The sequence below is a fragment of the Danio rerio genome, chromosome 10 (genome assembly GCF_052040795.2).
Source record: "Danio rerio strain M-AB ecotype USA chromosome 10, GRCz13ab, whole genome shotgun sequence".
NCBI classification, from domain to species: domain Eukaryota; kingdom Metazoa; phylum Chordata; class Actinopteri; order Cypriniformes; family Danionidae; genus Danio; species Danio rerio.
Window position 1 is genome coordinate 43,504,342 of NC_141030.1, and position 23,224 is coordinate 43,527,565.

The following is a 23,224-nucleotide window of genomic DNA, read 5'->3' on the forward strand; positions in this document are numbered from 1 at the left end:
CAGTTTGATTCATTAAAACAGTGCACTTGTGTGCTTTAATAGAATCTCATAAACACACAGCCACATAGAAAAGCCCCAGTCAAGGATTTTTCTCAAAGTACTTTCATTTAGTTTGTTTTTCACTAAACCACAGTACACATTTCCACTGTGTGATGGTCCATCCCAGATGCCTCTGAAGCCAGAGAAATCAATAGCGTTTCTTGACACTGTTAACATAGGGCTTCCTTTACGCACAGAACAGTTTTAACTGGCATTTGTGGACGTAACTGCAGATTGTGGTACTTGACAAAGGTTTGTCAAAGTAGTCCTGAGCCCATGTAGTGAAATGGCTTATAGATGAAAGAGGATTCTTGAGGCAGTGCTGCCCAAGGGATCGGAGATCACAGGTGTTCAGCTTAGGTTTGCACCCTTGTCCTTTATGCACTGAAATTCCTCTAGAATCCTTGAATATTTTAATTATGTTATACACTGTTGAAGGTGAAATATCCGAATGTTCTCCTATTTTTCTTTGAGGAACATAGTTTTTAAAATATTTAATGTATTTCGTCACCTTAAAATTATAAGGTTCAATCTGAAATTTTTGTCAAAAATGAGTTATTGACATTTTTATTAAATGGCCATTTATTTAAATTATTGGATTTTTTAAATAAGTTGTTTACAATTTAAGAATTTTTATTGAAAAAAACAAATGTTACACACATACTGTTTGCTATGGAATGCAAAAACTTTGAAGCTCAATATGTCAAAATCATTCAGAACGCAGATAGAACCTTATAATTCTAAGGTGATGATTTGTTGGCAAACTGGCGATCCTCTGCCCATCTTTGCTGCTAAAGGACTAGACCTTTTTTAGATGCTGCTTTTGTACCAAATCACCTGTTTCAAACAATCACCTGTTTTAAATCACATCATTATTTGACCAATTTACCTGACTACTTGCCCTAAATGGCTGTTGTCCTAACCTTGCTGAAAAATCCAGCTTAAACCAGCCTAAGATGGTTGGCTGGTTTTAGCTGGTCGACCAGCCTGATTTTAGAGGGGTTTTATCCACTTCCAGCCTGGTCTTAGCTGGTCAGGCTAAAAACCATCTAAAACCAGCTTGACCATCCTGGTTTAAGCTGGACATAGCTGGTTTTGGCTGGGCTCCCATCTTAGTTAGGCTGGTCAAGCTGGTTTTAGTTGGTCATGTCCCAGCCTGTCCAGCTAAAACCAGGCTGGAAATGGCTGGAAATCAGCCTGGAAGTGGCCAAAACCTCTCTAAAACCAGCCTGGTTGCCCAGCTAAAACCAGCCAATCATCCCAGGCTGGTTTAAGCTGGATTTTTCTGCAGGGAACTCTTTTTGAATGTGTTGCTGGTCTGAATGACAGGAAATTATGTGTATTTACAAATTAAATGAAGTCTACAAGACAAAACATGTTCATATCGTGTGCAATAAAATGCAGGTCAAACTAAATTGCAAAATCACTACTTTCTTTTTTTTTAAATTTGCGTTTTTCATACTGTCCCAACTTATTTCTGATTTGGAGTCGTAGTTTTAATAATGTCTATAAGCTAGTGTGCTCTAAATGTCCAAAACAGTGACAAAACTTGCACTATAAAGATGTAAGCCTGAAGTAAAGATGCAAAGCTTGCAGTTTGTCATCTCTTATATCAGTATCTCATCAAATCTTCTGACCAATCAAAGGTTCTCTAGTATCTGACGTCATAACGATCATAACGATTCTCACTTGCTTTTCATTTGATGTGCTTGAGCTCAACCACTCTCATTGCCAGAGCTGTGATTAAATAAAACACTATTGGCTGTTTTTTAAGAAAAGGGAGGAGCTACACTATGTTCCACCCTCTCTTTATTTCGATTATGTCAAACATCATTGCTTCATGGGACCTTTAAAACTTAATATTGCTTGTTGTTTGCTTGTTGTCCTTTTGTGGCATGAAAATAGAGGGCATACACCATCAAAACTACACCAGGGTGAGTACATAATGACTTTATTTTCATTTTTGGGGTCAGCGATTTGTTACAAACACACCATGAAGCTCTGTGTGCAGATTCATATTTATTTCATCGGACGAGCTGGAGCCGTGCAACACACAGAGCAGCGTTTTTCTGCTGCATTCGGGCCGTGGGAGTTGAACTTCTGGAGTGTTTGAATTTCGTGGCAGAAAGATTCAGACCATGTCCGTCTTTTTGAAGAGCAGAGAGGTCTGGGTGGAATTGGAGGCCTCTGATTTCTCTTGGCTAACAGCTCGGTTTTGAATTTGTGAGTTTTGAAGACTCAGCTGAGAAATCAATCCCGAAATCAAAGCGATTCATGTTCCACTTCTGTCGTGCACCATGTCTTTTTTGCTTGGAGTGGCGAGGGCCAGGCCCAGTCCAAGCTATTTTCTGATACGGGAGAGCTCTCATTCCTCGAAAGCAGGAGCAATTTTGCACAGCATTTTCAAAACTACTCTCAATCTTTCAAGTTCGTCTTCAGCGGAACAAGTCAAAGTCTTATTCTCGAGGAGGTCAAGAGACGAGCTGTGTGAAAATCATATTTTTATTATGATGCTGCCATAGGGGTTTTCTTATTGTCTTGGTTGGCTCATGTCTTCCAGTACACGATTCACTGTAAAAACAAATGCAGGGTTCCACATGTTTTAGTTGACCCAATTCGAATCAATTAAGTTAGGTAAATTGGTTTTAAGAAATGTAAGTATATTAATTAGATTGATTAAAAAACTCAAGACTTTTGTTGTTTCAGCTTATTTTAAATGAGTAGTTTGAACAAGCAGAAATAAAATAAAATAAAATAAAATAAAATAAAATAAAATAAAATAAAATAAAATGAAATAAAATAAAATAAAATAAAATAAAATAAAATAAAATAAAATAAAATAAAATAAAATAAAATAAAATAAAATAAAATAAAATAAAATAAAATGAAATGAAATAAAATAAAATACAACAAAACAAAATAAAATAAATATTTATATACTGTAAAAAAGGCCTCCACAGTTCATTTATTTTGTCCTAACACAAACTGATTAAGTTAACCTAACAAATTTAGATGGATTGAACATTGTTACGTCCCTTCTGAATCACACCATTCACGTCCTGCACCTTATTGCACTGGGTGTCTGATAGGGCTCATAATAATATGTCATAAATAAGCACCATGGAATTATTTCTAAAGAATGACGATTGGAGCAGTAATGGAGAAAATGCTACTTTATTCATTACAGCAAAAAAAAAAAAAAAATACATAGAAAGTTATTTTAAATTGTAATAATTGTTTAAAATGCCTATTTTTTAATCATAAGAGACTTCAATAAATAAATTCGTATGTTAATACATGCATACAGTACAAACAGACTGACATGAATACAAACATGCATGCATACATACAAGTAATCCTCAAACATGAGTCACTTTAATAATTTATAATAATTCGGTTGCTTGCTAGATGAATCTGTCAGCTGTTTCTGTAGCTCAGGTTTGCTGCTCGCTTCGCTCATCTCACATTGATGTAAGGCATGGGAATGTTGGAAGAATAACAATAAAGTAATCTTGTTTCCTTCAGCTTTTGACCAATTTCATCGTAGCGTTGGAGACTCATGACACGCAATTTCTAAACACCTCTGAAGCGCAGCGGTAAAGTAGTCCTTTGACAACAAGACAACAGAGCTGATTGCCTCTCGCACAAAAGGCTGTTCCATTTCTACCAATCTCTCTCTCTCTCTCCCTCTCTCTGTCTCTGTCTTTCTCTCTGGAGGTGGTAAGGATGCTAGAGGGCCGTTTTTTTAATGAGCTGTAGCATCAGCAGCACTCAGGCATAAATTGCTGACACTGTTTACTGCAGGCGTTTTGCTCCTCTCAGCTGACCCTTTAGCTTCCACCGCCACAGTTAAATAAAGCTGCTTCTGCTCAGCCACAGGTAAGAAATTCAGACAGCGCCTAAATCCACCTCATAAAGTCCAAATTAGTTCGCAGATCCGAATCGTTCAGGGCCAACATAAAAGGCAAGTGGCAATCAAAACTGACCCTGTTTACTTTCATAATAAATATCTCTTCTTCTGCACAGTTCACCAACACTTGTATATACTGTAGTATGCAGCTAGACCTGCCTAGCAACCACACAGAGTACCCTAACAACCACATAGCCACACCCTCGCCCAAGTAACCACCTAAAATATATAAGAATACATTTGTAATATCATATAAATACCCCATCAGTCACTCTGCATATCCCAACAACCATTTACCTACACCCTCACCCTAGTAAACACCTAAAATACACTAGCAACTACTCAGAACACACTGGAAATAACATATAAATACTCAATCAGTCGTATAGTATAGCCCAACAACCATATAGCTACACCATCACCTTAGTAATTACTTGGAATACATTAGCAACCACTTGTAATACACTGGCAATAACATTGCAATACCCCATTGGTCACCACCATACCCCAACAACCATATAGCTACACCCTCATCCTAGTGACCACCTAGAAACATTAGTAACCACTCAGAACACACTGGAAATAAAATATCAATACCCTATTGGTCACTCAGCATATGCCAACAACCATATAGCTACACCCTCACCCTAGTAACCACCTAAAATATATAAGAATACACTGGCAATAACATAAATATCCCATCAGTCACTCTGCATATCCCAACAACCATTTACCTACACCATCACCCTAGTAAACACCTAAAATACATTAGCAACTACTCAGAACACACTGGAAATAACATATAAATACTCAATCAGTCATTCAGTATAACCCAACAACCATATAGCTACACCATCACCTTGGTAATTACTTGGAATACATTAGCAACCACTTTTAATGCACTGGCAATAACATTGCAATACCCCAATTGGTCACCACCATACCCCAACAACCATATAGCTACACCCTCATCCTAGTGACCACCTAGAAACATTAGAAACCACTCAGAACACACTGGAAATAAAATATCAATACCCTATTGGTCACTCAGCATATGCCAACAACCATATAGCTACACCCTCACCCTAGCAACCACCTAAAAAATATAAGAATACACTGGCAATAACATATAAATACCCCATCAGTCACTCTGCATATGCCAACAACCATTTACCTACACCATCACCCTAGTAAACACCTAAAATACATTAGCAACTACTCAGAACACACTGGAAATAACATATAAATACTCAATCAGTCATTCAGTATAACCCAACAGCCATATAGCTACACCATCACCTTGGTAATTACTTGGAATACATTAGCAACCACTTTTAATGCACTGGCAATAACATTGCAATACCCCAATTGGTCGCCACCATACCCCAACAACCATATAGCTACACCCTCATCCTAGTGACCACCTAGAAACATTAGTAACCACTCAGAACACACTGGAAATAAAATATCAATACTATATTGGTCACTCAGCATATGCCAACAACCATATAGCTACACCATCACCCTAGTAAACACATAGAATACATTAGCAACTACTCAGAACACACTGGAAATAACATATAAATACTCAATCAGTCATTCAGTATAACCCAACAACCATATAGCTAGACCATCACCTTGTTAATTACTTGGAATACATTAGCAACCACTTTTAATGCACTGGCAATAACATTGCAATACCCCAATTGGTCGCCACCATACTCCAACAACCATATAGCTACACCCTCATCCTAGTGACCACCTAGAAACATTAGTAACCACTCAGAACACACTGGAAATAAAATATCAATACTATATTGGTCACTCAGCATATGCCAACAACCATATAGCTACACCCTCACCCTTGTAACCACCTAAAATATATAAGAATACACTGGCAATAACATATAAATACCCCATCAGTCACTCTGCATATCCCAACCACCATTTACCTACACCATCACCCTAGTAAACACCTAAAATACATTAGCAACTACTCAGAACACACTGGAAATAACATATAAATACTCAATCAGTCGTTCAGTATAACCCAACAACCATATAGCTACACCATCACCTTGGTAATTACTTGGAATACATTAGCAACCACTTTTAATGCACTGGCAATAACATTGCAATACCCCAATTGGTCGCCACCATACCCCAACAACCATATAGCTACACCCTCATCCTAGTGACCACCTAGAAACATTAGTAACTACTCAGAACACACTGGAAATAAAATATCAATACTATATTGGTCACTCAGCATATGCCAACAACCATATAACTACACCCTCACCCTAGTAACCACCTAAAATACATTAGCAACTACTCAGAACACACTGGAAATAACATATAAATGCTCAATCAGTCATTCAGTATAACCCAACAACCATATAGCTACACCATCACCTTAGTAATTACTTGGAATACATTAGCAACCACTTGTAATACACTGGCAATAACATTGCAATACCCCATTGGTCACCACCATACCCCAACAACCATATAGCTACACCCTCATCCTAGTGACCACCTAGAAACATTAGTAACCACTCAGAACACACTGGAAATAAAATATCAATACCCTATTGGTCACTCAGCATATGCCAACAACCATATAGCCACACCCTCACCCTAGTAACCACCTAAAATATATAAGAATACACTGGCAATAACATAAATATCCCATCAGTCACTCTGCATATCCCAACAAACATTTACCTACACCCTCACCCTAGTAAACACCTAAAATACATTAGCAACTACTCAGAACACACTGGAAATAACATATAAATACTCAATCAGTCATTCAGTATAACCCAACAACCATATAGCTACACCATCACCTTGGTAATTACTTGGAATACATTAGCAACCACTTTTAATGCACTGGCAATAACATTGCAATACCCCAATTGGTTGCCACCATACCCCAACAACCATATAGCTACACCCTCATCCTAGTGACCACCTAGAAACATTAGTAACCACTCAGAACACACTGGAAATAAAATATCAATACCCTATTGGTCACTCAGCATATCCTAACAACAATATAGCTACACCATCACCCTAGTAACCACCTAAAATATATAAGAATACACTGGCAATAACATATAAATACCCCATCAGTCACTCTGCATATCCCAACAAACATTTACCTACACCCTCACCCTGGTAAACACCTAAAATACATTAGCAACTACTCAGAACACACTGGAAATAACATATACATACTCAATCAGTCATTCAGTATAACCCAACAACCATACAGCTAGACCATCACCTTGGTAATTACTTGGAATACATTAGCAACCACTTTTAATGCACTGGCAATAACATTGCAATACCCCAATTGGTCACCACCATACTCCAACAACCATATAGCTACACCCTCATCCTAGTGACCAACATTAGCAACCACTCAGAACACACTGGAAATATCAATACCCTATTGGTCACTCAGCATATCCTAACAACCATATAGCTACACCCTCAACCTAGTAAACACATAGAATACATTAGCAACCACTCAGAATACGCTGGCAACAACATAGCAATACTCTATCAGTCACTCAGCATACCCAAACAACCATATATCTACACCCTATAGTAACCACCTACTGTCATACCTACCTGTTATTCTCCGGAGTCTTCTGTATTTTACACCAATCTCCTGCCACCCTTTTGTCTTGTTTTTAGTCGAAATACACACACATTCTTAAACCAGGAAGCGTTTTCTAGACCAGGGGTGGGAAACTCTGTCCTGGAGGGCCGGTGTAATCAAACACACCTGAGCATGCTAATCAGTGTTTTCAAGATCACTAGAAATCTATAAGCAGGTGTGTTTGATTAGAGTTGGAGCTAAACTGTGCAGGACACCGGCCCTCCAGGACCGAGTTTGCCCCATCCCTGTTCTAGACAATCAACAAATAAGGTCTTGTTTTCTGAAATAATGTCAAAATTAAGTTTTTTTTCTTTTTTTAAACAAGCAAAATAATCTACCATGATATATACTGTAAGATAAATAAACTTGTTTCAAAGTCAGTTATCTTAATTACCATATTGGCAGATTATTTAGCTTGTTTTTAGGAAACACATCTAAGTTTGAAGTTTTATTATTTCTGAAAATAAGACTTTTTTTTTTTTTACTTGTCTACAAAATGCTTCTTTGAGATTGAGAATGAGATTTAAAACCAAAACTCAAAGTGGGAAAATCATTTGTTTGCAGTGTTGTTATGCATATATATTTGTTTTAGATATGTTCTTTACTACATTTTATGAAGCTCATTATGTGCTGCACTCTTAGGGAACTAGAAGCTATTTCACTTCAACAGAGCGGACAATTCACACTTTAAGAAATGATACCCTGGTAAATCAATTTGATGCAAAACTCCTAAGATCTCACCTCGCGATACACGTTGCAGAATCACTCCAAGTTTGAGTTCTTGCCAGATAAACACAGAGGCTTTTTCAGGTGACTTTTGCGCTGGATTTCAAAAGGGCAGTAATACAATAAAGCCGATCGATCGTGCATGTTGATCTTGTAAATAACTTCCCTGTCATCTTGCTCTCGTTCTCATTCTCGCTTTCTTTTTTTTCTCTGAGAGCGTTCAATGCTCTGCTCGCACGCTGTTTTTCCTCTCCCTTTGTTGCGCTCAGAATTGACGTCTTTTGGGAGTGATATTTAAATCTGTGTCCAGGAAATGGAACCGCAGGAATCCAATAACAAAATTCATTTGTCTAGATTTGACTTGGGGTGCTTTAGCCCACTGCGAGGGGATGCGCCAAACCTCTGAATGTAATGATTGGATTTATTTATCTATTTGTGGCTCTCATTAGAGGTGTCCATGGTTCCCAGAGCCCCTGCTGTGAATATTGGTCGGCTTTCATGAAACACAACTGCTGAGTCTCGTAAACAAAAGATGCTGTGGATGGAGACGGCCAAGGTGTATTTATTGTGTTGCGTCTGTTAGAGCTGTGAAAATGATCTGCAAGTCTTTGAAACAATATTCAGTCTGATCAGATTTACTTTTAAATTAGTATTTTGATATATTTATGAATCGATTTTTAAAGGTCTCGTGACGTGATTCGAAATGTCGTTCATTCAATCATTCATAACTTGTGTTATAGGACCTTGATCTTTCCTCCTGCAACATCCGATGGTAAAAAGTTGTAAAAGTGACTGCGGTATCCTTAGTGGTTGGTTGGCGGCGTGCAGGAATTGCACTCATTACTAAGTCATGCTTGCATACTATTTCAGACCAAGTTTTCAAAGTAGCATGGTCAACAATATAGGGAGTGCATCACAGGATGTTCAAAAATGAGCCAATGTCAATATAAAAGCAACTTCACCTCAGTAAAGCAGGCTAGGGGGAATAGCGCTGTTTACTTGTTGTTTTCTTTGTTGTTAAACTAAACAAAAACAAATCTACATTATCGATGCTGTAAAAGGACTTTATGAAACTGAAAATAGTCACATCAGTCATGCCAGGAGATTTCAGTGGCTGAACAACACTTCTGTGCATTTAACCCATTCGTAAAACAACACAATCTACATCAGCTTTGCGTGATGATGTGACGTTTATTTATAAACTAATTTCGGAGAGGATCCCGTGCTTATGATTGCTTGCAGCCGACGCCGCATTATTCAATTTTTGTTTAACCAATCAGATTCAATTCAATTCAATTCAGCTTTATTTGTATATCGCTTTTACAATGTAGATTGTGTCAAAGCAGCTTCACATAAATGGTCATAGTAACTGGAACAGTGTAGTTCAGTTTTTAGTGTTTAAGTTCAGTTCAGTTTAGCTCAGTTCAGTGTGATTTAAAATCATTACTCAGAGTTCAAACACTGAAGAGCAAATTCATCGATGTGTAGCTCTACCAATCCTGAACCATGCGAGCAAGTGTTGACAGCGGAGAGGGAAAAAAAACTTCACCTGGTAGGAGAGTGAAGAAAAAAAAACCTTGAGAGAACCAGACTCAGTTGGGCACGACCATTTTAATTTCTCCGCTGACCAAAAGTCTTGTGCAGAGCTTCAGTCACCGCGGTGGAGGCTGGAAGCTGGCCTCAGCGAAGACTCGTCTGTCCCTGGAGCGTCGCTGGAATCAGACTCATGTTCTCCAACTCCCCATGACCATCAGCGCAGCAGCAGCTCAGGATATGGCCTGGTCCCGGATATGGAAACCTTGGGATCATCTCGTCGCTGGTCTTGGATCCAATCAGTGACTCTGCAGATGATTCCTAAGCCACTATAAATACCTTAAGTTCCATAAAACAGCTATCTTCATTTTGAGGAATCCCCCTTCCACCCCTACTCCTCCTCCTTTCCTAGATGGGTGGCACGGTGGTCCACTGGTTAGCACTGTTGCCTCACAGCAAGAACGTCACTGGTTCTAGTCTTTACCGAGCCAGTTGACATTTCTGTGCTGAGTTTACACGTTGTCCCTGTGCTCATGTGGGTTTCCCACGGTTTCCTCCCACAGTCCAAAAATATGCAACTTAAGTTAATTGACTAATCCAAATCAGCACCATAGACATGCTCCTAGTAAGTAATCTTTCAAGAGCAATCCCTATCTGTTCATTAGCTACTGCAGCAGGGGAGTTCTCAAGATCTACCTGTGCTCAAACTTCCCTCTCTACTTGCAAATGGGAGGGAGCCCCAAGCTCGAGGATCTTCTGAGCTCAGGGCTCTCTCCCGGGACAGCATGCCAAAACTAGCTTTATAATCAATCATCAGCTAAGTGTGAACTCTTGAAAATAGTTTTAAAACACAACATTACCTGTCTAAAAGGAGCTATGGTGCTGTTCTTTCTCCAGCATGCAAAAATAACTCCAATATTGATTCAGGACTTTAAAGTTTTGATTTAGCATCTGTTTTTACCGCTGTCACTCTCTTTATTGAATACACTGGGCCGAGCACATGTACAAATCTACAGTTGCTGACAGACAGTTTGGGCTACTTATCAGAATTATGGGGATTATCGGCCCGACAATATTTAATTGGACGAACATTTTTTTGTTTTTGTTTTATGCCTTACCCAGAATATAAAAATACATATAAATACATTTAGGTCATTTGATGTAATCATGGTGACGCAGTGGCACAGTGGGTAGTGCTGTTGCCCTACAGCAAGAAAGTCACTGGTTCGAGCCTCAGCTGGGTCAATTGCCGCTTCTGTGTGGAGTTTGCATGTTCTCCCTGCGTTTGCATGGGTTTCCTCCTGGTGCTCCGGTTTCCCCCACAGTCTAAAGACATGCGGCACAGGTGAATTGGATAAAGGCTAAATTGTGCGCAGTGTATGAGTTTGAATGTGTTTGTGTGGATGTTTCTCAGAGATGGGTTGCGACTGGAAGGGCATCAGCTGCATAAAAACGTGCTGGATAAGTTGGCGGTTCATTCCGCTGTGGCAACCCCATATTAATAAAGGGACTAAGCCGAAAAAGAAAATGAATGAATGAATGAATGAATGCTGTAATCATTACTATTGGAATGTGAAGAGACTTTTATCAGCACAACAAAAACATGTATTTGTACTTTTTTATTTGTACTTTTGTATTGCTTTTGTATTTGTACTTTGTTACTTTGTTAAAAAAAAGCATTTTTACTTCGTTACTTCCCATCTCTGCCCATTAGTAACCATCTCTCCTTAATAAGCATAGGACGTTAATCTTGTTTTTGAATATGCCACTATGCTGACACACAGGCATTTGTAGCTCCGCCCTCCTTTTGAAAAAAGTACAATCTCATTTGAATTTAAAGCAACAGTGACCAAAATGAAAATGTGGATCAAAGACTATAATAGGTAGTTTTAAAAAGTTATAAAACATTATCTATGGGGTATATCAAGCTGAAACATCACATACACACTCTGGGGACATCAGAGATTTATTTTACCTGTTGTAAAAGTGGGAATAATAGGCCCCCTTTAATTCAATATTTATTTATTTTTTTATATAATCTATTGTTTTAAACATCTAATTTGTCAATAAATAGATGAATTTTCAACTTCAGAAGTTTACCAAAATATCCCATAGTGAAATTCATATCTGTAAAAAAAATAAATAAATAAAAAAAAACTTCATCACAAAAAACTCGACCTGTTAATTAACAGTTCTTTTTACAGTATCTTCTAAACACAGCCTTTTCGGAGGTTATTGCAGATGCATGATATTTTTAATCTAATGTTGACTTTTAATGAAGTTTGCTGTTTTTTGTAAACTGAATATTTTATTACTTGCCTGGTCACTGGAGGGCTGTCTGTGACATTTCATCATAGTGCACTGTCAGTTTCATAAGTGTTTGAAATGTCAGGGCGACTGCAAAAATCACTCAGAAGCACTGGGGATCATGAGCTGTGTTGTTTATTTTTTTCCTCTCCCATCGTTTTTTTTTTTTTTTTTTGAAGTAATGGTTAATAAAAATCCTGTCATTATTCTCTATACATTGTTTGCCATCATTTTAAGGTAAGGTTTGTTTTTTGCAGTGGGTTTTCATTCACGTGGACAAGTGAAAGTGGACAGATGTGTTAGTGCTCCAAAATATACTCTATAAAAAATCAATATGAGCTTTCAAGTCTCTTTCAAACTTTTTATTAACTTGATCCGTTGTCATGCACTATATCTGAGTTTTGACAGCTGTGATTGAAGCAAAAGATTGATGACATTTCTGTCTGTTTTTATGTGGGGATAATGTTTTTAAGTGTGTTCAATGGGAAAGCAAGTCTGTCAAAACTTTGGCTTCAGAATTTTATTAAATGTTTAACTTTATATTAACATTTGATTTTATTTCGTTTCATTTTTGATCAGTATTTTATTTAATTTAACTTTATATTAACATTTTATTTTAATTTATTTGTATTTAATTTAATTTAATTTAATTTAATTTAATTGTAGGCCATTATATTATTTTATTTAACTTTATAATAAAATTTTATTTCAATTTAGTTTATTTTAGACCAGTATTTTATTTTATTTAACTTTATATTACTATTTTTTATTTAATTTAGTTTAGATTTATTTTGAAATAATACAAATATATTTCATGCTTACTATTTAAATAATGAACAACACATTAACAGCATTTATTAGAAAGGGAAAATCGTTAAAAATAAATATTTTACTCTCACTTTTAATCAATTTAATGCATTCTTCCTTTCAAAACATTTTTTAAAAAAATTATTTCCATAAACATTTGAGTGGAAGTGCATCTCCATATAACCACACATCAGTAAATGCATGACAAATCATTTCAGCTCTGTCTGTCTGTATATCTACCAAGGAATTATGATCGAAACCTGAAATTATGGTGGTATTTAAATGACACATATCTGCGAACTCCTGAGGTCTCTTGCATTAAAACGAGGCTGAACTCCTGTGGATTATGTGATCAACAGCTTTCAGTGTCTCCTCCAACATGAATTGACAAACCAAAGCAGTGTTTAAAGCCAAGTGTGTGTGTCTGTGTGTTTTGACACAGATGAAGTGTAAGAATCAGTGGTAAACAGTACTTTAAACAGTAGATTTAAGTATTAGTAGCATAAATACAGAACAATATGCAGTATCCGAGTCCAAATTTATAAAAGATTCACCATTAATATTTTATTTTATTTTATTTTAATATTTGATTGATTTATTTATTTATTCTTTATTTTTTTATTAACTTTATATTTATATTTTATTTTATTTTAGATCAGAATTTTGTTTCATTTTAGACCAGTATTTTATTTTGTTTTATTTAAGACCAGTATTTTATTTTCTTTTATTTAAGACCAGTATTTTATTATGTTTTATTTTAGACCAGTATTTTATTATGTTTTATTTTAGACCAGTATTTTATTTTATTTTATTTAACTTTATATTAACTTTTCATTTTATTTTATTTTTATTTTATCTTAGACCAGTGTTTTATTTTATTTAACTTTATATTAATATTTTATTTATTAGTTTTTTATTTTAGACTAGTATTCTTTTATTTAACTTTATATATTTTTATTTTTATTTTAGAACAGTATTTTATTTTGATGTATTTTATTGTATTTTATTTTATTATAGACCAGTATTTTTTATTTAACTTTCTAATACTTTTATTTTATTTAACTCTATATTATATTTTATTTTTTTACCTTAATGTTATTATTAATTTACTTTATTTTAGACCGGTATTTTATTTTATTTTATTTTATTTAACTTTATATTAATATTTTACTTTATTTTATTTTATTTTAGACCAGTATTTTTTATTTAACTTTATAATAATATTTTATTTTATTTAACTTTATATTATATTTTATTTTATTTAACTTTATATTCATATTAATTTACTTTATTTTAGACCAGTATTTTTTATTTAACTTTATAATAATATTTTATTTTATTTTATTTTATTTTATTTTATTTTAGACCAGTATTTTTTATTTAACTTTATAATAATATTTTATTTTATTTAACTTTATATTACATTTTATTTTATTTAATTAATATTATTATTACTTTACTTTTTTTTAGACCAGTATTTTATTTTATTTAACTTTATATTAATATTTTATTTTATTTTATTTTTTTTTTATATTATGACACATAACTGTGAACTCCTGAGGTCTCCTGCATTAAAAATGAAGCCAAACTCCTGTGGATTATGTGATAAACAACCTCCAGTGTCTCTAACATGAACTGACGAACCAAATCAGTGTTTAAAGCCAAATGTGTCTGTGTGTTTTTAACACACCTTAGATGAAGTGTAAGAATCAGTGTTAACTTAATACTGAACAGTATGCTTGGTAACCACAAACATCCAGAGAAAGGCCAAGACAAGGCCTCTATTTATAAAAGATTCACCATTTATGTTACTAATTTATTTTATTTTAGTATTTTATTTTATTTCACTTTTTTATTACTATTTTATTTTATTTTAGACCAGTATTTTATTTAATTTTTATTTAATTTTGTTTTAGATCAGTATTTTATTTTATTAACTTTGTTACTGTTTTATTTTATTTTATTTTATTTCATGTTTGACCAGTTTCTTTTTCATTATGACACATAACTTCGAACTCCTGAGGTCTCTTGCATTAAAACAGAGCCAAACTCCTGTGGATTATGTGATCAACAGCCTTCAGTGTCTCCAACATGAACTGACGAACCAAAGCAGTGTTTAAAGCCAAGTGTGTGTGTGTTTTAACACACCTTAGATGAAGTGTTCAAATTTTTTAGACGAAGAATCAGCATTAACTTTAAACAGCAGAATTAGACAGCAGCATAAAAACAGAACAGTATGCTTAGTAAGCGCAACATCCAGTGAAAGGCCAAGACACTATTTTTAAAAAAGATCCACCACGCAGAGCTGCACTTTATAGAATTTAAGACAAAAAAAATTGACCAAAGTGGTCTCGGGAGACGTGCAAGGCTCCTTCGTTTCTCTGATGTGTCAACTGTTTCCACATTAAAAGACCCCCCCCCCACACACACACACACACATAAAAGGTGAATGTTGAAAAGCCGTGATGTTTATTTCTCTTAGAATATATATTGTCAGAGAAATACATATTCGTTTTCTATTGACGCTCTCATCCGCCTCCCCGACCCACAGAAAATAACTCGGTCTGTCTCACTCTGCGATTTAATGAGAAAGCTAACACGTTCTCCTGAAGACTGCTTACCTTCAGGGCACTTTTTCATTTGCAGCTCTTTCTATTAGACTTCAAGGTGAACAGGCGTCTGCGAGCGGGCCGATCCAGAGCCTGTCAGCGGCGAACGGGAACTTATTTTGCCTGCTAAGCTGAGTTTGGGGCGAGTTGGAGGAGCTCCGGCTGCTGATTTATAGTGCAGATGCTGCAGTCTTGTGGATCTCAGCACTGTCATGTTCGGCTTTCTTAACTTGCGGCTCGTACTTCTGTGCGTCGGTGCACTTTATTAAGCATCCCGGTGACATCAAGTTTGGAATTTATAGATTTATTCTTCAAAGTGAGTTTTGGGGGTAGGAGCAGATTTACTAGAGCCATAATAATGATCCTCAAGTAAAAGGGTTTTTTTTTTTGTAAGTGAGTGAGTGTGTGTGTGAATCCTCTGGCAGGGGCAGCGAGCTCTGACAAATTGTATTTGATGATTTATAATTGTGACCTCCCTCGCTTATGCTTTCTCTCTCTCTGTGTTTCAGGAGGCTGTGTTATGTTCATCCAGCAGCCCCATGATCTGGTGATCGTGGCCGGGGAGCCGGTGACTCTGCCGTGCACCATCATCGGGTATCAAGGCATGGTGCTGTGGGTCAAAGACGGACTCGCTCTGGGCGTCAATCGAGATCTTTCTGGTAAGAGAGAAATCATCCGCTGCTTTGTTTGTTGGTTAGTTAGAATACACTGTTTGTTGATTTGCATAATTACATTTGTGGCAATTAATGTGAAGTCTATACATTCTAAAAAATTTTATTTAGACCAGGCATGTCCAAGCTCGGTCCTGGAGGGCCGGTGTCCTGCAAAGTTTAGTTCCAACTCCAATCGGACACACCTGGGCTAGCTAAACAAGGGCTGTTTCTCAATTCCAAGAACGCTGAGAACGGACTTGCGTTCTTGTGGAGACCGGTCTTGCCAGGTGTCCTCGGAAGAACGAACTCTGGAGACCACGAGAACAGAGAATGCGTCCTGCGTTCTTCTTGATGGTCACGTGACCTTCACGCATTTTTAATGGAAAAAAATTTAAACATTACAGCATTCATACAACGTGAGAATCAGCGTTAACTTAATAATGAACAGTACGTTTGGTAACTACAAACATCCAGAGAAAGGCCAAGACACTATATTTATAAAAAATTCAGCATTCATATTTAATTTAATTTAATTTAATTTAATTTAATTTAATTTAATTTAATTTAATTTGATTTGATTTAATTTAATTTAATTTAATTTAATTTAATTTAATTTAATTTAATTTAATTTAATTTAATTTAATTTAATTTTATTTTATTTTATTTCACTTTTTATTACTATCTTATTTTATTTTATTTTAGACCAGTAGTTTAATTTATTTTTATTTTATTTTATTTTATTTTATTTTATTTTATTTTATTTTATTTTATTTTATTTTATTTTATTTTAGTAATTTATTTTATTTCACTTTTTATTACTATTTTATTTTATTTAACCAGTATTTTATTTTATTTTGTTTTGTTTTAGATCAGTATTTTATTTTATTTAACTTTGTTATGGTTTTATTTTATTTTATTTTAATTTAGTATTTTATTTAATTTTACTTTTTTATTACTATTTTATTTTATTTTATTTTTTCAACTTTAGATATATATTTTGTTTTATGTTTTCCCCCTTTAGATATATATATATATATATATACTATGCATAAAGACTTTACAAATATACGTTGCACAATATAAATAAAACAGATTGTAAATCGAGTTTCAGCAATCAAACATCCTTAATGTGTTTATCCCTTTATTAAGATGTCCATGGTGATGTTTATATTCACCATCTCATTTAGGGAAACTCCTGAGGTAAATAAGTGATATCTCTGAACTTTAATAATAAAGCTAAATAAAATGCTGTGCTTCCCACCTTCAGTCCCAATGACTTCTAGCGCGAGTTCGGTGTTCAAGTCTGCATCGGTGCGTCCTCCATATCAAGAACACATCCGGGAAGTTTCAACTCCTCCGTACTTGCGGTCTTGAGTATTGGAACTGAACTTTGGCAGTGGATGATGACGTTACACGAGGAAGCAAGACCGCTATAAAACGGACATCGAGAAAAAGCCATGCTCTTACCAGGCTTTCTAGAAACATCCTTGCAGGTGTGTTGAGGCAAGTTGGAGCTAAAATCTGCGTTTTATTTATTTATTTTTTTTTCAGTATGCTCATTCTAGTTCACCTTTAAATCTTTGCTTGTATACTGAGTTGTATGACTAGTACAGCACAGTAATAGTTAGTCACCCCATACCCTTTGGTTATGCAGTTATTATATCTGGCTCTGAGCATTGGAACTCGTTGCCACAGTGTTAGTCGGCAGGTCAGAGGGATTGTTTTGGCTTCCAATATCGAATCATAAAATGATGAGCTGATAATCATGTGAAATCTGGTGGTGTGCCACGGCACACTCTGAAATCATTATAATTGCTAAAAGAATGATGCTGAAATATTACACTGTGCTAAGATCTCTAACATCAATAACCGAACCAACTAAACAGCTTTCAATTACACGTACCAGATTTGGATCTTTAATAAATGTCTTCTTTTTGATTGATCACAATAACACATGAATTTGGTGAGTCACACTTATTTATTGTCTTTTCATTATTGGTTTCATTTTAGGGTGCTTTCACACCTGTGAATCGATTCAGTTGTTCCGAAACAGAGATTACAATTGTTACATTGTTGCTCTTTTCTCTTGGAGCGGTTCGCTTTCACACTGCAAAGTTTCTAATCGGACCAAAAGAGCTAAAACAAGTCACGTGCGAGTAAACTCTCCTCACATTGGTCAGAGTGCCGCTAAGCTGTCAGGAAAGGTGGTGGTTTGGTGGTGATTGACAGGGTGCGCGCGCGCGCGATGTGTCTGAGGAGAGACGTAGTGGGGAGGGGTGAGAAGGGTGCGTGACGATGCCTATTTGAGGACCTGGAGGGAGACGCGAGATTACCGGGAGATCATCACTCGTTTGCGGGCTTCCGGAGACTCGCGAAACTTCCCGCCCTACTCATAATTCTCTCTTCATATAGCCGTAAGCCTATTACAAATCCATAAAACACTGTGATATAACCGCGCTCGGATCGGATCGCTTTTTCACTACAATCGAACCGCTCCAGGGTTCGTTTCAATCGAGCCGAGACCACCTCATTCAAGCGATCTCGGAGCGATTACTTTGGCGCGGAACAGAGCGCGATTGCCCTGTTCACATATGCCAAACGAACCGCGCTAATTGGGCAAACGAGATACGTTCCGAAACAAAAGTGTAGGTGTGAAAGCACCCTTAGACTGACTTTTCTGTTTTCTGTCCATATAAAATCACATTTGTCCGTTAATTTTTAGGTGAATTCTGAAACAGGATGTTTTGTCTTTGACTCAGTGTATAGAATAAGTACATAAGCTATAAAATTCCCCCAAAACAGTTTTAAAGAAGACATATTATGCCCCTTTTTACAAGATGTGAAATATTTTTCTGATGTCCCTACAGTGTGTATGTGAAGTTTCAGCTCAAAAAACACCACAAATCATGTTTTATAACTCTTCAAAACTGACCCTTATAGGTTTAGATTCAAAATGAGCTGTTCTGCTGACTGCCACTTTAAATTCAAATGAGATTGTGCTCTTTTCAAAAGAGGGTGAGCTAAAATGCTTATACATGTTCAAAACAGAACGCCATCTCTGTAAAAAGCTGAAAATGTCTAAATAAGTGGCTGAGAAGGTAGTCTATGGACATTCCGGTGTTTATTTGTGCATCCTAAAACTCAATATAAGCCAATATAAGAGAAAACTTCTTATTCAGGGCTGTCTAGGCTAGGGTTGCACAGTTTACCGGTACTATGTTAGTATCACAATACTATGGCTCTAATACTGGCGGAGACACTGTAGTTTGTTAACGGTAGTATCATCATTACGGTCTATCTACAATACATAATGTTGCACGTAGAAAAGCCACTAAAATGCTTACACGTTTGTGAGACAATAGACCTTTATATTTGAATAGTCTGTGGAGCCCTTTTAGGGTTCAAAACTGTAGAATTCATGCCCTTTATGGCAACCTATTGCACGTTTTCTGGTGCTTTAGTTTGAATGCACATCTGAATCAGTTAATTTCTGTTCCTGTCAATATGATTTAGTAGCTTCAACAACAGCAACAATCTCTTAAAAAGAACAACTCTCAAAGTGAAAATTTGAGTTACCTTGGATTCTCACCTTAAAGGTTCAGGACACCCCGGAGAACTTTTTTTTAATATATTAACAGATGTGTGTGTGTGTGTGTGTTGAGCATCAGTTAAGACAATGTTAGAACCTGTCAGCTTTAATTGTGGGGAAAACTGGATAATTTTGAGCTTTTGTCAGCTAATTTCAGCTTCCGGGTTTAAAATGATTTTTGGGGCGGGATCAAAATCGGTGACGTAGCTCAGAACTGCAAGTGCAATGATGACGCGTCGGTTTCTCATTATTATTCATAGTGGAGTTTTCTTATCCTATGAGAAGAGCCGGCTGCTTAATTATTTATGAGACCTGCCAGACCTGCCAGTGTCAAGCCCGAGCTGAGAGACACGGAAACCACGGCACAGTATTAGCTGTTCATGAAGGCTCATATGCGTTTGTTTCCATCATCCACGGGGTTTGTTGCATGTTTTCCCCCGCGATCTTGTCAGGGCCGATCATACAGCATAGCTGTCTGTGTGCTGCTAGCATTTTTGTCGGGAGAGCAGCACGAGCATTAGAGAATGGTGGACGCTGTCTTTTATCAGGAGTTCGTTCACCTTCAGACCAGTTCGCCTAAATCCTCCAGATTACCAGCAGGGTTAATGGTTAAAATAGACAGGTCAAGAGACCTGCTGCACTGAGTCTGCTGGATACGAGGATTGAGGGAAAAGTCCTCATTTATAGTGTTTACATGAACACACATCTTTATAATGATATAAATTGTGGTTGTCTGTATATGAAATTACGAATAACAAATGTAGCAGGGCATTAAATCACTGTTCATTTCTTTGCATTTTAACTTTGTAAACTATGAACTCATGCGTCTCCTCTTTGTGTCTCATTTTGTGAGCTAACTGACAACAGCAGTTATTCGCTCCCCTTCTCCCCTGCTGGCCACGCCCACTCCTGCCCGATGCTCGCGGAGCTCCACGCCCATTAATCATGCATCTTTTGAAAAAATTCTGAAGTAGACTTTAACCGAAAGAGGGGGGTGTCATGGCCCTTTAAACCTTAGACCTTAGACTTAAAAAAAAAAAAAAAAGAAAAAGAACAACAACTAATAGATGAAAAACAGCAGAGCAACAGGAAACATTGAAACAATTTTTGACCAATTCATATAGCCAAATTCTGTTGGAAAAATTGTCTTTTTGTAACAAATTTTGTTTGGTACAATTTGTATCTTTATTTAATGTATTTTTGTTGGTCAGTTATCTACAAAGTAAAGTTAATTTATAAACTAATTTCAAGAGGAGCCACTCTTATGATTGATAGCAGCTGGTCCCTCATTAATTAAGGCACAATCCACAAATCGGACTATTCCTAAATCACTATAAATAACCAGAGTATCTTACCTTAGCCATCTTCTTCTTGAAGAAGCCCCCCTTCCACCCCTACTCCTCCCCTTTCCTTGTCAGGGAAGCCCGGAGGCCCGATGATGATCATGCCTCACAGCAAGAATGTCACTGGCTCAGATCTTAACCTGGGCAAGTTGGCATTTCTGTGTGGAGTTTACATTTTCTCCCCGTGTTTGCGTGGGTTTTCACCAAAAACATATAACATAAGTAAATTGACAAAACTAAATCGACATCATAGACAAGCGTTGAATTCAGCATATACTCTCCATTCATAATCCACATTCAGCATTATCAAGCAGGGGAGTTCTCGAGACCTACCTGAGCTCAAACTCCCCTCTCGCCCTGCAACGGCAGGGAGCCCTGGGCTCGAGGATATCACGAGCTTAGGGCTCTCTCCCGGGACAGCATGCCAAACAAGCTTTATAATCAATTATCAGCAGGTGAAGGTGCATTTTAGGTGAAGTGATACGCATATACTTTTTTTCAATAAAAAGGGAATTATGAATTCAATTCAAGTAGGCCTATTATAACATAAAATATAGTGTTTCTGACAATTTTCTGTATTGCATAGATTTGATTTATGAATTACAGTATCGCAATACTACTTGGTATCATGATACTTCAGCTGGTATAGCATCATAATGTGAATTAATGGCACCGTGACAACCCTAGTGTATGCTAATGAGTGAGTGATCTCCATTAATAGGCGAGACTTTCCCTCTCTGATCAGACGTACAAATCAAAGTATTTTTGCAAACTGTTTATATCAAATACAGTTATAAAAAATATTAATTAATAATGTTTACCTTTAGATGCTGGTTATATTCACACACTGTTTCAACACAACTGTGCTTTACCCTCTTATAAAAGTGATTTTGCCATAACAGGCCACATTTAAGTTATTTTCCTACATGATTCCATCATTTGATGCTGATTCATTTGCTCTGCTCTGCTTTCCAGTGTATGATACTCTCAGACTGAAAGCAAAGTCAAGATGTTTGCTTAAAGCTGCCGTGTGTCTCTGTCAGATCTGTTCCTATCATTACAGAACACTTCAGACCTTTCTTTGTCTGGTCTTTTTACCAGTAAAGCACTGCAATAGAAGGACAGCAGCCCATTCTGTCAGCCCGCGAATGCTTCCCCTGACATTTTTTTTTACCCGGCAGCCTTGCGGATTCTTTCCCCCCGCTAACTTTTCCTGACTGTTGTGAAGGTTTTCCTGTTTGTCTCAGAAAGTGCCTGTCAAAAGCGCCGTCAGACTGAGCAAAGCAAAGCAACAATCGAGAATTAATTGCATTTCTATCATTAATTAAGGCAAGCGCTTCATCATCCGCAGAAACCCCAGAGAGACGCGCCGCGAGTGCAGCTGTTTTACATTCACATGACGAGATTTACAAATTAATTTGTAAGAATGGAGTGAAATGTTCTGAAAGTATGTGCGCAGGATTGGGTGAGTTACTTTAAAAAAGTATTTAATTTCTAACTACAGATGACATTATTAAAATTGTGTTTATGTTACATTTTTAATTACCGTTTCTAAAAAGTAACTCAGTTACTCGAGTTATTAAATTACAGTGATCCCTCAATATAACGCGGTTCACTTTTCACTTTCACACTGATTTTTTTTTTTGTGCAATTTGACCTTTTTTTTACAGCGCATTGAGTTCTGCGTCTTGATTAGCGCATTGTGTTCTGCGTCCTGACTGGCTGTAGACCACTGTCAATCAATCTCCTCCATGCCGTGCCTCCTGTACTGTACAGAATGCAATCAGCTCGCCAAATTTACATAAACCTTCGATCACTCGCAGTGTCCCCATAATGTCGATGAAACGTTCTGCACTGTCAAAGGCACCTGCGATAGCACCTAGAAAGGCAGAGGAAGATGCTAACCAGACATGCTAAAGGAAGGGAGAAGTTACGCAACTGTAGGCCACCATTACAGAATAAATAAATAAAGATCAATTGTGTTTGTTTTTTTAAATTTTTTTTTATTTTATAATGCTGACCTTTTTTACTATGA

General features: G+C 36.4%; 1 protein-coding gene across 11 annotated transcripts in view; it reads left to right on the forward strand.

Moving 5' to 3' along the window:
* The window catches only part of kirrel3a (kirre like nephrin family adhesion molecule 3a), a 532,216-nt gene that overhangs the window by 348,680 nt on the left and 160,312 nt on the right, over positions 1–23,224 (forward strand). For 9 of the 11 annotated variants that reach the window (XM_087271356.1, XM_087271360.1, XM_087271352.1 and 6 more), the window contains one exon: positions 16,114–16,263. In XM_087271356.1, coding sequence (XP_087127482.1) covers positions 16,125–16,263 — 139 coding nt within the window. In that variant the 5' untranslated portion in view covers positions 16,114–16,124. Of the gene's footprint in view, positions 1–12,260; positions 12,426–16,113; positions 16,264–23,224 lie in introns of those variants that run through there. The other 2 variants (XM_087271358.1, XM_087271362.1) reach the window with 2 other exon arrangements.